The sequence below is a fragment of the Festucalex cinctus genome, chromosome 5 (assembly GCF_051991245.1).
Source record: "Festucalex cinctus isolate MCC-2025b chromosome 5, RoL_Fcin_1.0, whole genome shotgun sequence".
Classification (NCBI taxonomy): domain Eukaryota; kingdom Metazoa; phylum Chordata; class Actinopteri; order Syngnathiformes; family Syngnathidae; genus Festucalex; species Festucalex cinctus.
The window spans coordinates 4,796,089-4,811,054 of NC_135415.1; the positions used below are offsets into that span (position 1 = coordinate 4,796,089).

Genomic DNA, 14,966 nt, shown 5'->3' on the forward strand with positions numbered 1-14,966 from the left:
AGCCAACAACTCTGATTGGCCAGCTCCATTAAGACTCGCACATCGGCCATTGTGGTTGGCTAATACAGCTATCACTCAAACGCCAAAGGGGAAAAAAAGAGAAACTATCAAAACTGCACTGTTTTGCGATTAGGTTATTGCACTTGGTCAAACCTTGATGTTGGTTAGATTTAGATTTATCGTGCAGCCCTAATGCCCACACCTGCTCTGTGCCTCTCACCGTGGGCAACTCTAGAGTGGAAGAGAGTCCAACCCCTTTCGAGAGGATTGTTACCAGAACCCAAGCTGTGTGTGGAGGTGAGCCCGACTATGTCTAGTCGGAAGTTCTCAGCCTCACTCACCAGCTCGGACTCCTTCCCTGCCAGAGAGGTGACATTCCATGTTCCCAGAGCTAACTTCAGTATCCAGGACCGCCGAGGCTGACGCCAGCTTAACTGCACATCCGACCCCACAGGTGGGGAGCCCATGAGGAGAGGAACCCAGGTTCCCTTTTCGGGCTGTCCCCGGCTGGGCCCCATGGGTACAGGCCAGGCCACCAGACGCTCAGGCCCGCCACCAGACACTCACCTTGAAGCCCTGCCTCCAGGCCTGGCTCCAGAGGGGGGCCCCAGTGACCCGCGTCTGGGCAAGGGAAAACTGAATCCATTAATATTATTCATCACAAGGAGTCTTTGAGATCTATGTCCCGCTGAGTAAAAAGGACACTTTCTCATTGAGGACATTTTTCTCTTGTCTGGAAGAAATCAAAGCCTGGATGGCTTTAAATTTCTTGAACTTCAACGAAAAGAAAACAGAAGTTATGGTCTTTGGTCCCAGTGGCCCTTCTCATTCTGCTGACTTGGGTCCTCTGTCGCCAATAGTCTCAAACTTGGGTGTTAAGATGAACAGTGAGTTTAAACTGGACCGGCAAATCACTGTTGTTGTCAAATCCAGCTTTTTTCACCTTAGGCAGCTGGCTAAGGTAAAGAATTTTCTATCTCAGCAGCACTTAGAAACGGTAATCCATGCCTTTGTTACATCTCGGCTGGATTACTGTAATGCACTTTGCTTTGGGATCAGCCAGTCCTCCTCAAACATCTCCAGTAAGGGTGTAAATATCTCCAATCAAGACTATTCGATACGCATCTCGATACATGGGGTGCGATCCGATACCATAACGGTTCGATTTTAAAGGCACGGTCTCCCGTTTTCACTCAGGAAAATGCAAAATGCAAAATGTAAATACAGGATTTATACACACAAACTCCTCAATTTACACCTCTGGGCTTCTGTTAATGTGTGGTGGTGATTTTTTCCTAAACCCCCACACCCCCAGCCTGTATTTTGCCTTTTTGTGTTTGTTTTGTACACAGTGGGACGTTTCTGTGGACAGACAGTGTTTATACCCCTCAAGCCAATCGCAGAGCGGGGCCAGGCGGCAACGTGACGTCACTCCCGCAACAACGACAGCACGCACGGATTTTTTTTTTTTACTCACTCACTCACATGTGAGTGAATGAGTGAGTGAGTGAGTGAGTGAGTGAGTGAGTGAGTGAGTGAGTGAGTGAGTGAGTCTGTCTGTCTGTGAGTGAGTGAGTGAGTGAGTGAGTGAGTGAGTGAGTGAGTGAGTGACAGACAGACAGACAGACACGCCCCCCGCAAGACCCCCCGCTCTGTGATTGGAGTCAAGGAAATGCAGTTTAAACAGCTTGCTTGTGAATAATATTCTCGTTCATCCAGGACATTTCATTCTTAAGGCACTGAATTGATTTAAGACTGATTCCATATATCAGCAACATAAAACCGATTATGACGCCTTAAGCCGCCTATGGGCCGGCTCAAGCTATATTTAGACCAATGCTTAGACCATGTGCCGGCGCACTCGCATCGTTGAACTCAAATCGGATTTCCAGTTTGAATCGGTTTCTGTTACACTCCTAGTCTCCAGCTTGTTCAAAATGCTGCTGCTCGTCTCCTAACTGGTACCCGAAAGAGGGAGCTCGTAACCCCTATCCTGGCCTCTCTTCACTGGCTGCCCATGAAATTTAGAGTCCATTCTAAAAAAAAATTATTTGAGTTTAAATCTCTAAATGGTCTTGCCCCACCTTACCTCGCTGAGCTCTTGCACCCCTACTCATCTGCCCGGCGGTGCCTCAGGTCAGCATACCAGACACGATTGGAGGTACCGAGGACAAAACTGAGGCTTAGAGGGGCTTGAGCCTTTGCAGTTGCCGGTCCCTCCCTTTGGAACGACATTCCACAAAATATGAGGCAATCTCCCTCGTATCTGCTTTTAAAACCTGTCTTAAAACCCATCTGTATTCTCCAACTTTTCGCACACCATGTGACCAAAAGCATTTGATATCACATCCATGATAAGTTATCAATAAAGCACTTATCACAGGACACATCCAATGGCAAATAATGTTTTAATTGGCACACAAATATTGAATCAAGTTTCCCACTGTGGTTATATGACCTAATTTAAGCAAGAAAATACCAAAAAGAGCAACAATAAAATAACCAAACTTTGGCTGATGCCTCAGAATATGAATTGTAAGCAAGAATGTGATCTTCAAAGTTGAGGCTGATTTCATCTCTTGAGCGATCAAACTTCCAAAACATTTAAAGGGTTAAAATCTCTGACGATGGCCTTGCCTGCTATTGGAATTGACTTCCCACTGATGTTTTAACAAATCCTGAAAAATTCAGCTTCATATCTGTTTCCTAAGGTACTGGTTGCTATGGTCTTTTGAAAGATGCAAGTACCAAAACTTGAAACCCCTTTTTCTCAAAACTAGAGATTTCAACCTTCCAACATTAAAACTGATGTAACTTTATCGATGTTTGAGGTACATCCACGTATTATGTATCATTTTAAAGGGAACTAAGTGCAGAATTTGATATATATCAATATCTCAATTTTGATTTTTTTGCACATGTGGACCCTTTTGCCAGAGCCACATATATATGCCATGTCGCTTTTACACAGTTGGGCACTGAGTGTCAATTGGTTGTTCGACTGCGCAAAACTGGACAGTCTGCTAAATTTTACATATTTAGCTGTTTAATTGTTGTAATATGTTCTTTTCTTTTGCGTTTCAGGGCTTGAAGGGACATCCACCACCAGCTCCACTGTTGGGTGATGATAAGGATGATGATGATGATGATGATGATGACCCTGACTGGTTGAGTTAAAATGCACTGAAAAGTAAAGTTACGTGGATCATAGACCTTGCCTGCCTCTGCTAATGATGACTTCGGAGTTATCCTAATATGTGGCTGGTTGGCCCAGCACACTGGAAAATTTACCAAAAATATTACCATTTAGTGTTAGTTAAAAAAAAAAAAATCTGATTCTGAGCTTGATTTATTTCTTAGGTGAAATTTGTTTAAGATACTGTAAATATAAAAGCCTACACGGCCCAGTTCAAAAGCCAAGTTTTTGTGAGCTTAAAAAATGAGACTTACTACATTACAATTGACTTATAACTAGTGCTGTCAAAGTTAAACGATTAACTAGTTAATAATAATTAACTAACGATTAATCGCACATCAATCACACAATTTATATCTCTGTTTACAATAAAATGTACAATTTTTTTTTACTTCATTTAAATATGGTTTTATTTTTAGTCATTGATACAGTAATTTCATAACATTTCAATACAAATAAATACAATTTAAAATATGTACTGTCCTGTAAAAAAAAGTGATTTGTGTTGGTCATATTTCTGTCACTATAACATGGCATAATTGCATTTGTAAGACAATGGTGACAGCTCAGTGCCTTTTTCTTTTCATATGAAGAGCTGCCTAATTTTTAACATTAAGTAACTTGTGAAATTATGCACATTTTTAAAAATGTAAAATACAACCCAGTCCCCACAAATATATGCATTATTTAATTTATTGCTGCTAAATTGTGCTACAGTGTACTCCTTTGAAGAACGCTGAATACTTTTATTTTGTTAAGTTCAATAGGATGTGCATTGTAAAATGACATTTTTGTTTGTTTGTTTGTGTGTTTTTTTTTACTGCATAATAACCAGAAACGATCGATATGTTCTTTTCATATTAAGAGCCATCGAATAGTCGTGACTGGAATTCCCTTAGTAGAGGCTTTCCAAATAAGGGACATTCGTTAATAGAGCGTTAAAAAAAGTAGTGCTGTTAAAGTCACTTTTAAGTTAACAAGATATTAACGCGATAATTTTGACGCCCATAATATATATATATATATATATATATATATATATATATATATATATAAGTAATTTTCATGATTAATCATAATTCTAAGATGTGATTAATCAGATTTTTTTTTTTTAAATGTCATTTAACAGCTGTACTTAAAACATGTACGACTCGATTTTTTTCTCGACACACGGGAGGCAACAAATGACAGCGAAATGTGAACCTCATCGAGGTCAAACTCAACACAGGACGTGATAAGCAATTGCAACGGCAGCAGCGAGAGGCGTGGCCCTCCTGTGTAACTTGTTTACAACAGATTTGATTGGCTATGAAATTAGAAGGAATCATAACATTTTTATTGTAAACAGAAGTTTCACTACATATTTCCAGAAATAAAGTTAACATTTTATGTTTATTTACTGTACACTCAACAAAGTTCGATGCTAATGTTAAAACGGTATTACGGTACAACTGTTACAAAAATGCTAAAGACAACTTACTGGACAAACAAGCCCCCATGCCTTTTTCTTGACATCTCTGAAATCACGTGCATATACAGAATAGGAAAGTCAGACACTGCTAAAATGAGCTTCTCTGCGTAGTATGTTCACCAATGAAGCCTCCATGATTTCTTGTAGCTCACGCTGACGGCGACAAAATTTGAACATTATTCAACTTTCCAGTGTTGCATCGCAGGCCTCCGCATGCACGTCTACATGAACGAGTGGGAACTTTCACACACACAAATGTCACTTGTCACCCCGTGGGAGGAGGGCAGGCGAATTTCGCCTTGTCGCCCTGCTTCCATAGGAAATGAATTAGGAGTGAGTGACATGGCCTCCCGTGTGTTGAACCCTTTAGTCTTCCACAGTGGAAGAAAACAGTAATGTCATTACTGGGATGTGGATATGTTCTGTAGTGGGCAATCACATTCACAATCATGTTAAATGGGAGTCATTAGACACGACTACCATTTAAAGAGGAAGTCAACCCCCCAAAAAAATCCTTTACGATAATATATTCTATGCAGCCCCACAAGTCAAAACATTGTATTCTGATTAATATTGCGTTTGTGGAATACGAATGAAGTAGCAAAATCCATCCATTTTTTTTAGCATCTCAGTGTGGCCATTTTGCCATTTGCTGTCACTTAGCTTCCGAGTTTTGTGAAAAGGGTCCAGTAATCAGAATGTCGTGTTTAGACTAGTGTGGGCACATACAAAATTTATTGTAGACATGTTATTTAATTTGTTTCTCTTGACCTTGAAAGAGCCTCTGATTAACCCCAAATCAAATTCAACTGTTCTAGTCGGCTTTTCCTGACTTTTTTTTTTTTTTTTTTTTGCTGTTTTGCAGAAGCTTGAATGTTTGTGCTAACACTACACTCACTAAGCGTGACTTAAACTGTTCATAATTCCTTCCACCTTGTCTAAGGCCCCAATACAAGCTGGGGAAAAAAATAAAACTGCCCAGAAGCATGAAGTTAATGTCATCACGCTTCATTATAGGTGTTTACTGTGTTTTTTTTTGGGTTTTTTTTGGTTCACACTAAGGCTGCCAAGATTAGTTGACTAGTCGTGACTACGTCGACGACCAAAAGCGTCGTCGGCTAATTTAAATAGTCGACTAGTCAGTTTTACATAATATATATCAGCCTTCTATTTGTTTCTTCTTCCAAAACTGCCTCAACCGCTCGTTTTACTGCCTGCCGCTGGTCCTCCTGCCTGCTCTTACTGGACACACATGCGCAGTAGCATTAATCTGGGTCAGACGTGACGTCACCGGAAGCTATATACTCTTAGCACCAGCTGTACACAGTATGCTATCATGGCTAACCGACATTGGACTTCGAAAGTTTGGGAACATTTCTATAAAGCTGCTAAAGCGAATAATGTTCAATGTAAAATATGCAAGACAGACCTTGCCTCTCACGGCAGTTGAGACGGAAGCACCTTTTGACGAATCCTTCTGACAGCGATGGACAGTCATCTCAGCCGCTTTAAGTTATTTGGATGGTTAGCGTAGCTAAGTGCTAACGTGGACGTTAACGGAGACGCTTTCATTATTTAGCACACACTGTGATAAAACGTGCAACGTTGTTACAGCGATGTTATGGCTAAATAGTAAATGTGGCAACGACGTCTTAACGCTACGCTACAGTGCTAAAATACTACATTCCACTTAATTGGAGAGCTTTATTATGAAGCCATTACCTTGCACGCCTCCAAAGTATTTTTTATATTGTTTACATGTTTGTTGTATTCAAATTAGTAATTGCTATTTGGTTTTGGGTTTATTTTCAAATGCACTCAACATTTGTTGTTATAAATGTTAAAGGCAACAGTATTTGAGCTAAAAGTTCAAATGTACTATCAGCATAATTGTCTTTTTTTTTTTTTTATTGCACAAGGAATTCTGGTACAAACTGCACTTTAATAAAAGTTGAATATACTGTTAGTCTGTTACCTTTCACCTGTCACCATCTTTATTACTAACTTGTACATATATCTTAACAAATTCAAGCTATATGCTAATAATGGCTATATAAGAGTAGCTGCTTGCTTGTCAGCCCCTTAAAAATATTGGCCTAAGTCGTCAAAAAAAATAAAATAAAAATTGCTGGCCACCTTTACTAAAATTGGATACATCCTTAATGGAACAGTTTATTATTTTATGTATATATAATTATACCCCTGAAATGAAAATGAAATTAACACTTAATCAGAATGTGTCTACGTTTTTGGTGTTTTCTGAGGAAAAAAAGGTCGAAAAAAGACTTTGGGCAATTATTTAAGGAGGCTGACGATCCGATCCGATCCGATTAGTCGACTAATTGCGACTACTGTTGGTGATTGCGTTGACTAGCAAAATAGTCGTTTTTGGCAGCCTTATTTTACTGTTTAGTTTATTTGGTCATAACAATCAATTAAAAAAAAAAGAAAGAAAAAGAAATATGTACATACGTGGTGTTTTGTTTTGCAGTTATGTTCGCGCCAAACATAGTTACCTTTTGGAATTAGGGTCAAAGATTTCAAGCTTGGTTTCATTGGATCATAACACATTTTGCCATGTATTTGGAAGAATTGTTATGGGCCAGTGAAACCAAGGTTGAAGTCATGAATTTGAAAAGGTATGCGTGGCACAAAGACTGCTCATCACCAAAAGAAAAAGTTGTGTGCAGTGTTACCTGGCAGGGCCTCCGAAAACGTGGACTGCCTAATGGAACCGTTGAAATGTATTTGGGTTAATCAGAGGCAGGTCTGTGCTGACTCCCAATTAACATGAGTTTGATTGTGATGGTTAGGTTGCAGTAATGGTGGAAAAAGTGTGAAAGGATTTATCTTAGTGTCATTTTTTATAAACACAAAACCTTGGCATTTAAACAGTTCTGAAGGTTTTTGAGTCAGTAGTTTTCCTGTTGTCATACATTTCAAACAATTCATTTTTACAATTAAAATGCTAAAGAGTATATATACTTTTACACACTTTTGCTAACACGAGTTCAACCTACAAAATAAAGGTCTTAAAAACTGTTTTTGCTTGTTTGGTTTTAAATGTTAAGTTTGCACAGGGTATACAGGGGAGCTGTTTTTGTAAACCGATTTTAAAATTTTCTTTAGCTATGTTATGGATTTATCGAATGACATGTTCTGTTTACTTGGTTGGTCGTATTTTATTTTGTATAAATTGAATATCCCTTAACTTATTTACTTCCAGCCATTTTCACTGACGCAACACCGCTTCCGCTCGCTGTTTTACTGGATTTTTGACAGATTTTGCAAGGCCCACAGAATATTGTGTTCTTTTGCTGTAAGAACATGGAACCTACCAAACCAAGATTAGAGTCTCTTCTTTCATCAGGAAAAAAAATAAATTTCTATCTGTTTCTGTTTTGCAGCAATTACCATTAGAATATAGCTAAGTTTTATAATTATGCACAAATCTGTTTAAAACTGTGGGAAAATCAGCTTGTTTTAACATGGCCCTGGTTGATCTCTTATACTCTGCTGCCACCTGCTGGCCATTTTGTTCTTTGCAGTAGAGATGTTGCATCAAAGCCTTCTGTATGCTCTTGTCTCAAAACAAAACAGAAAAACCTATAAATACGTCTTTGGGACACTTAGACCATTAAAAATAGAACGTATTTATACGTTTTTGGGAGCAAATGAGTTAAGCATCTGCACTCAGTTTGATATAGTGATAAAGAAAACATTCAAGAAATGTTTACAGGGCTTTTTTTCCTCAAAGAAAAACAGAATCATCACATGGATACAAGGTTTCTAGGTGTTTGCTTTGACATGAGAAAAAGAGAGGTAGATCCACTAAAGGTTTGCGTAGCTTTTTTACGGCGCTGACGAGTAAAAATGGAGCAATCGGGGGAGCGTATAATCCACTAAACCCACGCAGAGGGTAAAATTCATTAACTGAGCTGCCAACCAGAATGCATTCTGCTGCGCCGGTGGTTTTTGCGAGTACGTAAATAAGGTATAATTTGCATACATTTGGCAGAGAAATTGCTCACCTCTATTTAAATGATACTCATTGACAAACAGCATCTAATTCACTAACGCCAGCGCTAATAGCCGCACGTCGTTTGGGTAACACAAACAACGTTTATGGAAGCCTGGTGTAAACTTGGCTATCCTGTACGATCATGAGAGAAGGCGTCGCCCTCGCGCTAGTCACGCACACTGCATAGGGTGAGAGAGAGGAGTGGCGAAGGGGATGCATTGGTTTACAACACATGACGTAGCCTGGGCCTATTAGCTATCCTTGGATATTTTGCCATTATTTTTACGTGACAGATGCATATACTGTATGCCCATGTCAACCCTAGAAAATAGATATATTTTTAGAAAATGATTGCACCAATAATTTGTATTTTATGAATAGGGATGGGTACCTTTCACATTTGAACCGGTACTGTTCCAATACTCGGTACCTGGGAATCGATACCGGTACTCAACGTTACCAATTTTCGGTACTTTTGTACTCTCTTTCTCTCTCTTTTTTAAATGTATTAAATTTTATTTATTTATTTGTTTGTTTGGTAGTAAATCAACATTTCATTGTAAAATCTTGGTTAAAAGTCAATTTAACAATGACCTTTCAATGTATAAAACTTGACAAGTAAAAAGTAAAATAAAATTTCATTCAAATGAGCCAGAGAGGAATAGTAAAAATAAAGGTTTAACATTTTACAATTACATAAGTATAATTAATACTCAGTTAATATTACAAAAACGTGTTAAAGTTATTTGCAATGAACAACAGTAAATATTAGTGTTGTTCCGATACAGTTTTTTGGCCCCCGATACCGATACCCAGCTTTGCAGTATCGGCCAATACCGATATCATACCGATACCTAAGTTTTTGTTTTTTTTGTTTTTTTTCCTCAACATGAAAAAGCTGTCCTGCCATTGGTTCAGAGCATTCAAGGGCCAATAGGATATCGTAGATCGGCATGCAGTGAACATGTCCCACATCAGAGAATGTCGTGCACGAGCAAGACACAAAATGCTGCATCCAAAATCCTATATTAGCATTGGAATTAATGGTATCGGCATGTTACTTGTGAGTACTCACCGATACCACTGTTTTAATGCAGTATTGGCGCCTTTGCTGATACCAGTATCAGTATCTGAACAACACAAGTAAATATATAAATCAATAATAATTGATGTTAACCTATTAACTTAGGGGCTAACCGGTAAAAATGGAGCAATCCGGGAGCGCCTAATTCACTAAACACGTGCAGATGGGGAAATCCGTCACTAAGTGATCTGCCAACCAGATTGCGCCACGGTGTGCCGGTGTTATTTGTGCGTATGTAACTTAGGTAACTTGCATACATTTGACGCAAAATATGCCCACCCCAATGCAAATGAGACTCTGATATACAGCGTCTAATTCACTAACGCCAGCGCAAATAGCCACACCGCTTTTGCGTGACGCAAATAACGTTTTTGGAAAGCATGTATTAACCTGCCGCAACCTTGATCCCGGAATCATGACAGCAGTGCATGGCACGTTGCTCTCTGGCTGATCACGGAGAGAGAGAGGGAGGGAGAGAGAGAGAGAGAGAGAGAAAGAGAGAGAGACTGAGTGAGAGAGAGAGACTGAGAGTGAGTGAGTGAGAGAGAGAGACAGAGAGAGTGAGTGAGAGAGAGAGACTGAGAGAGAGAGAGAGAGAGTGAGAGAGAGAGAGAGAGAGAGAGAGAGAGAGAGAGAGAGAGAGTGTGAGTGATTGAGAGAGAGCGTGAGTGAGTGAGTGTGAGTGAGTGACTGACTGAGAGAGAGTGAGAGACAGAGAGTGTGAGTGAGTGAGTGAGAGAGAGAGACTGAGAGAAAGAGAGAGAGGAGAGACTGAGTGAGTGAGAGAGAGAGAGAGGAGAGAGTGAGTGAGTGAGAGAGAGAGATACTGAGTGAGAGAGAGAGACTGAGTAAGAGAGTGAGAGACTGAGTGAGAGACTGAGTGAGTGAGAGAGACTGAGTGAGACAGAGAGACAGAGAGTGAGAGAGTGTCAGAGAGAGAGAGACTGACTGAGAGAGTGAGAGAGAGACTGAGTGAGAGCCTGAGAGAGAGAGCGAGAGAGAGAGAGAGAGAGAGAGAGAGAGAGAGAGAGAGGGAGAGAGAGACAGTGAGAGAGAGAGAGACAGAGTGAGTGAGAGACAGTGAGAGAGAGAGACAGAGTGAGTGAGAGAGAGACTGAGTGAATGAGAGAGTGAGTGAGAGAGAGACTGAGTGAATGAGTGAGTGGGTGAGAGAGACTGTGAGAGAGAGTGAGAGACTGTGAGAGAGAGAGAGTGAGTGGGTGAGAGAGACTGTGAGAGAGAGTGAGAGACTGTGAGAGAGAGAGTGAGTGAGTGAGTGAGAGAGAGCGTGAGTGAGTGAGTGAGTGACTGAGAGAGAGTGAGAGACTGAGTGAGAGAGAGAGTGAGTGAGAGAGAGACTGAGTGAGTGAGAGAGAGAGAGAGGGAGAGAGTGAGTGAGTGAGAGAGAGACTGAGTGAGTGAGAGAGAGAGAGAGGGAGAGAGTGAGTGAGTGAGAGAGAGAGAGATACTGAGTGAGAGAGAGACTAAGAGAGTGAGAGACTGAGTGAGTGAGAGAGACTGAGTGAGACAGAGAGTGAGAGAGAGTGAGTCAGAGAGAGAGAGAGACTGCCTGAGAGAGTGAGAGAGAGACTGAGAGAGAGACTGAGAGAGAGAGAGAGAAAGAGAGGGAGAGAGAGACAGTGAGAGAGAGAGAGACAGTGAGTGAGAGAGAGACTGAGTGAATGAGTGAGTGGGTGAGAGAGAGACTGAGTGAGAGAGACTGAGTGAGACAGAGAGACAGAGAGTGAGAGAGAGTGTCAGAGAGAGAGAGAGACTGACTGAGAGAGTGAGAGAGAGAGACTGAGTGAGAGAGCCTGAGAGAGAGAGCGAGAGAGAGAGAGAGAGAGAGAGAGAGAGAGAGAGAGGGGGAGAGAGAGACAGTGAGAGAGAGAGAGACAGAGTGAGTGAGAGACAGTGAGAGAGAGAGACAGAGAGAGACTGAGTGAATGAGAGAGTGAGTGAGAGAGAGACTGAGTGAATGAGTGAGTGGGTGAGAGAGACTGTGAGAGAGAGTGAGAGAGAGAGAGAGTGAGTGGGTGAGAGAGACTGTGAGAGAGAGTGAGAGACTGTGAGAGAGAGAGAGTGAGTGAGTGAGAGAGAGCGTGAGTGAGTGAGTGAGTGACTGAGAGAGAGTGAGAGACTGAGTGAGAGAGAGAGTGAGTGAGAGAGAGACTGAGTGAGTGAGAGAGAGAGAGAGGGAGAGAGTGAGTGAGTGAGAGAGAGACTGAGTGAGTGAGAGAGAGAGAGAGGGAGAGAGTGAGTGAGTGAGAGAGAGAGATACTGAGTGAGAGAGAGACTAAGAGAGTGAGAGACTGAGTGAGTGAGAGAGACTGAGTGAGACAGAGAGAGTGAGAGAGAGTGAGTCAGAGAGAGAGAGAGACTGCCTGAGAGAGTGAGAGAGAGACTGAGAGAGAGAGAGAGAAAGAGAGGGAGAGAGAGACAGTGAGAGAGAGAGAGACAGTGAGTGAGAGAGAGACTGAGTCAATGAGTGAGTGGGTGAGAGAGAGACTGAGTGAGTGAGAGAGAGTGAGACTGAGTGAGAAAGTGAGTGAGAGAGAGACTGAGAGAGACAGTGAGTGAGAGAGAGAGATAGTGAGTGAGTGAGAGAGAGACTGAGTGAGAGAGTGAGAGACTGAGTGAGAGAGAGAGAGTGAGAGAGACAGAGTGAGTGAGTGAGAGAGTGAGTGGGTGAGAGAGAGACTGAGAGACTGAGTGAGAAAGTGAGTGAGAGAGAGAGAGACAGTGAGAGAGAGAGTGTGAGTGAGAGAGAGACTGGGTGAGAGAGTGAGAGACTGAGTGAGACAGAGAGAGACTGAGAGAGTGAATGAGAGACAGAGAGAGAGAGAGACTGACTGAGTGAGTGATAGAGAGACTGAGTGAGTGAGTGAGTGAGTGAGTGAGAGACTGAGTGAGTGAGTGAGTGAGTGAGTGAGTGAGAGAGAGAGAGAGAGACTGAGTGAGAGAGGCAGCCTACCACCAATTACTATGTTTGCGTAGTTCTATGGGTATCCGTGGCAAAAAGATGGCGGCGAAACATGTCAGCCCCCTGCTACGTGCGGCACAGCCTCGGTAAATTAATTAGTGATTACGAGACCTACAGTTATATATATAATTTTTTTTTAAAGAACGATGTGATCAAGCATTTTTTGTTTTTTTGCATATTATTTCGATTAAGGCCCTTTTTACACGTAGCAGTGTTTTTTGCAAGCTCTGATAGAAACGTTTCAACCGCTGGAAAGTTGCTGTTTTTTTATGAACATGCATAGCATTTGGTTTGGTGACATTGGGGACGTTGACTTGCAAGTTTTAAAGTGTACAGTTACGCAAAGATTGTCACCACTCTAATCTCCGCCATTCAAATTGATAGGGTAGTTGGTAGCCTCGTTTTTTCCCTCGCGCATGCGCATGCGCACTTCACTTATTTGCTCCCAATGGACTTGGCAGCAATTAACCATTTGGTGGGTGAATGGGAGGCATTGTAAGGCGCTTTGGGCACCATATAGTGTAGTTAAAGCGGTATGTGAAAAGCAGTTCATTCACCATTTTTACCATTTACCTGCACTGTTAGGTCCACTTTAAATAGAACAGACGTCATTTCTCACACTTTTCATGCAACTCTGAATGCACACAAACGAATCCTGATGGGGATCAAACAAACAGACCGAGACACACGTTTTGAGGTGGTCTCAGTCCGCTTCCAAACAGACTACTCTAGGTGCGGTTCGCTTCAAGTGTGCATACAAACTACTCCCGATCCACACCAGCTGTAGGACACATGCACCTTTTTGGATTCACAAGCCACCATAGCCAAGCATCATTGGGAAAAGAAATTGCCTGATGGTGAATGTTGCACTACATTTATTCGTACATAACCCTTTGTATTGTGTTTAGCCACACTGCGGCCAGCATGTTGTGGGTCAGGGCACGTAGAGCTCATCGTCTCTTATGGGTTACTGCACAGAAACGATGACGCTGTTCCAAAATTAGTAACAGCTTTTTGGAAGCTGCGTTGAGTGAGCTGTTCTTGATGCTCACAATTATTTTACAAATGTGCATCTACAGCACAAATATGCAAAGCAGCTAGGAATGCAGCAAGTTGGAATTCTGTGTTTTCTTCCATTTCCGGGTTTGTGCTCTGCGGGCCTCTCCCGACATTTCTGTCCAATGAGAGCACAGATCTTCACATATGTCGATGTGGTTACAGAACATAGTTCATTTGCAAAAAGGACCGTATGAATAAATACAAACTTCACTAAAAAAAATAAATAAGTCTGCTTGATTTTTAAAATGAATGAATTACGAGTTCACCACTAGATGGCACTAAAACTAAATCCTACACACTGTGGCTTTAAATGGATTACATCACGGTATTTTAAGCCCCTCTACAGTTAACTATAGGCATATAATGATTAAATCTTACCTTTGACAACATGGCTATGCAATTTTTTTTATCAAAGGGACAGCAACAGGAAAAATCTACTTTTTGGAGCTTTTAGCCACGTTAAAATGCTAATTCCTCACCAAAAAACATGACTGAAGTGGTGAGCGAGTGCTCACTTTATGAGATCACAAAGTGCGGACCCACCCCTGCACCGCCTCTGCGGACTTAAACGCACGCCCGCTTTCTCTGAGACCTCCATGGGATATTGACAAAAGTAGCCTTTATCAGTAAACTTTCTGTCCAAATGAATTCAGAACAATCAATTATCCTTCACATTTGCAATGCCAAAGTGCAATAACAATTGGCTGTCTTAAAATCTCACAAAGGTTCTGGCTGACACTTGTGTAAACTACAAGTAAAACATATGCACTGTTGAACCTAACTGAGTGAACAATATAGCAGTGTGCTTGCTCTGTAAGCAGCAAGTCACTGGTTTGTACGGAGCCCCTAAGGTGACATGGTAGAAAAAAGAAAAAGAAAAAACTTTGCGTTCCCTCGCAAAACATTTTGCGTGCCCTCGCAAAGATTGCGAGGGAAGATTGCGTTCGCGAGGGAACGCAAAGTTGTTTTTTTCGCCTGCCATGTCACCTTCGCTGCGCCGTGAACACTTCCGGGTCATCTTCCATGTGAACAAAAGCGACGAGGATGGAACGTTTGTAAACATGAAACAAAACAGTGGGAAAGCTTTCCCAAAGCGACTAGGATGGAGCATGTATTTTTCCACTGCGAGGGCAAAGTTTTTTGTTTTTTTTT

The 14,966-nt window shown here is 41.4% G+C and overlaps 1 protein-coding gene across 5 annotated transcripts in view; it reads left to right on the forward strand.

Annotated features, from left to right (window-relative positions):
- The window catches only part of fkbp15b (FKBP prolyl isomerase family member 15b), a 155,282-nt gene extending 147,573 nt beyond the window's left edge, over window positions 1-7,709 (forward strand). For 4 of the 5 annotated variants that reach the window (XM_077523043.1, XM_077523045.1, XM_077523046.1 and 1 more), the window contains one exon: window positions 3,085-3,670. In XM_077523043.1, the coding sequence (XP_077379169.1) occupies window positions 3,085-3,177 (93 nt within the window). In that variant the 3' untranslated portion in view covers window positions 3,178-3,670. Of the gene's footprint in view, window positions 1-3,084 lie in introns of all 5 variants that reach the window. The other variant, XM_077523047.1, reaches the window with a different exon arrangement.
- Window positions 7,710-14,966: the final 7,257 nt, after the last annotated feature.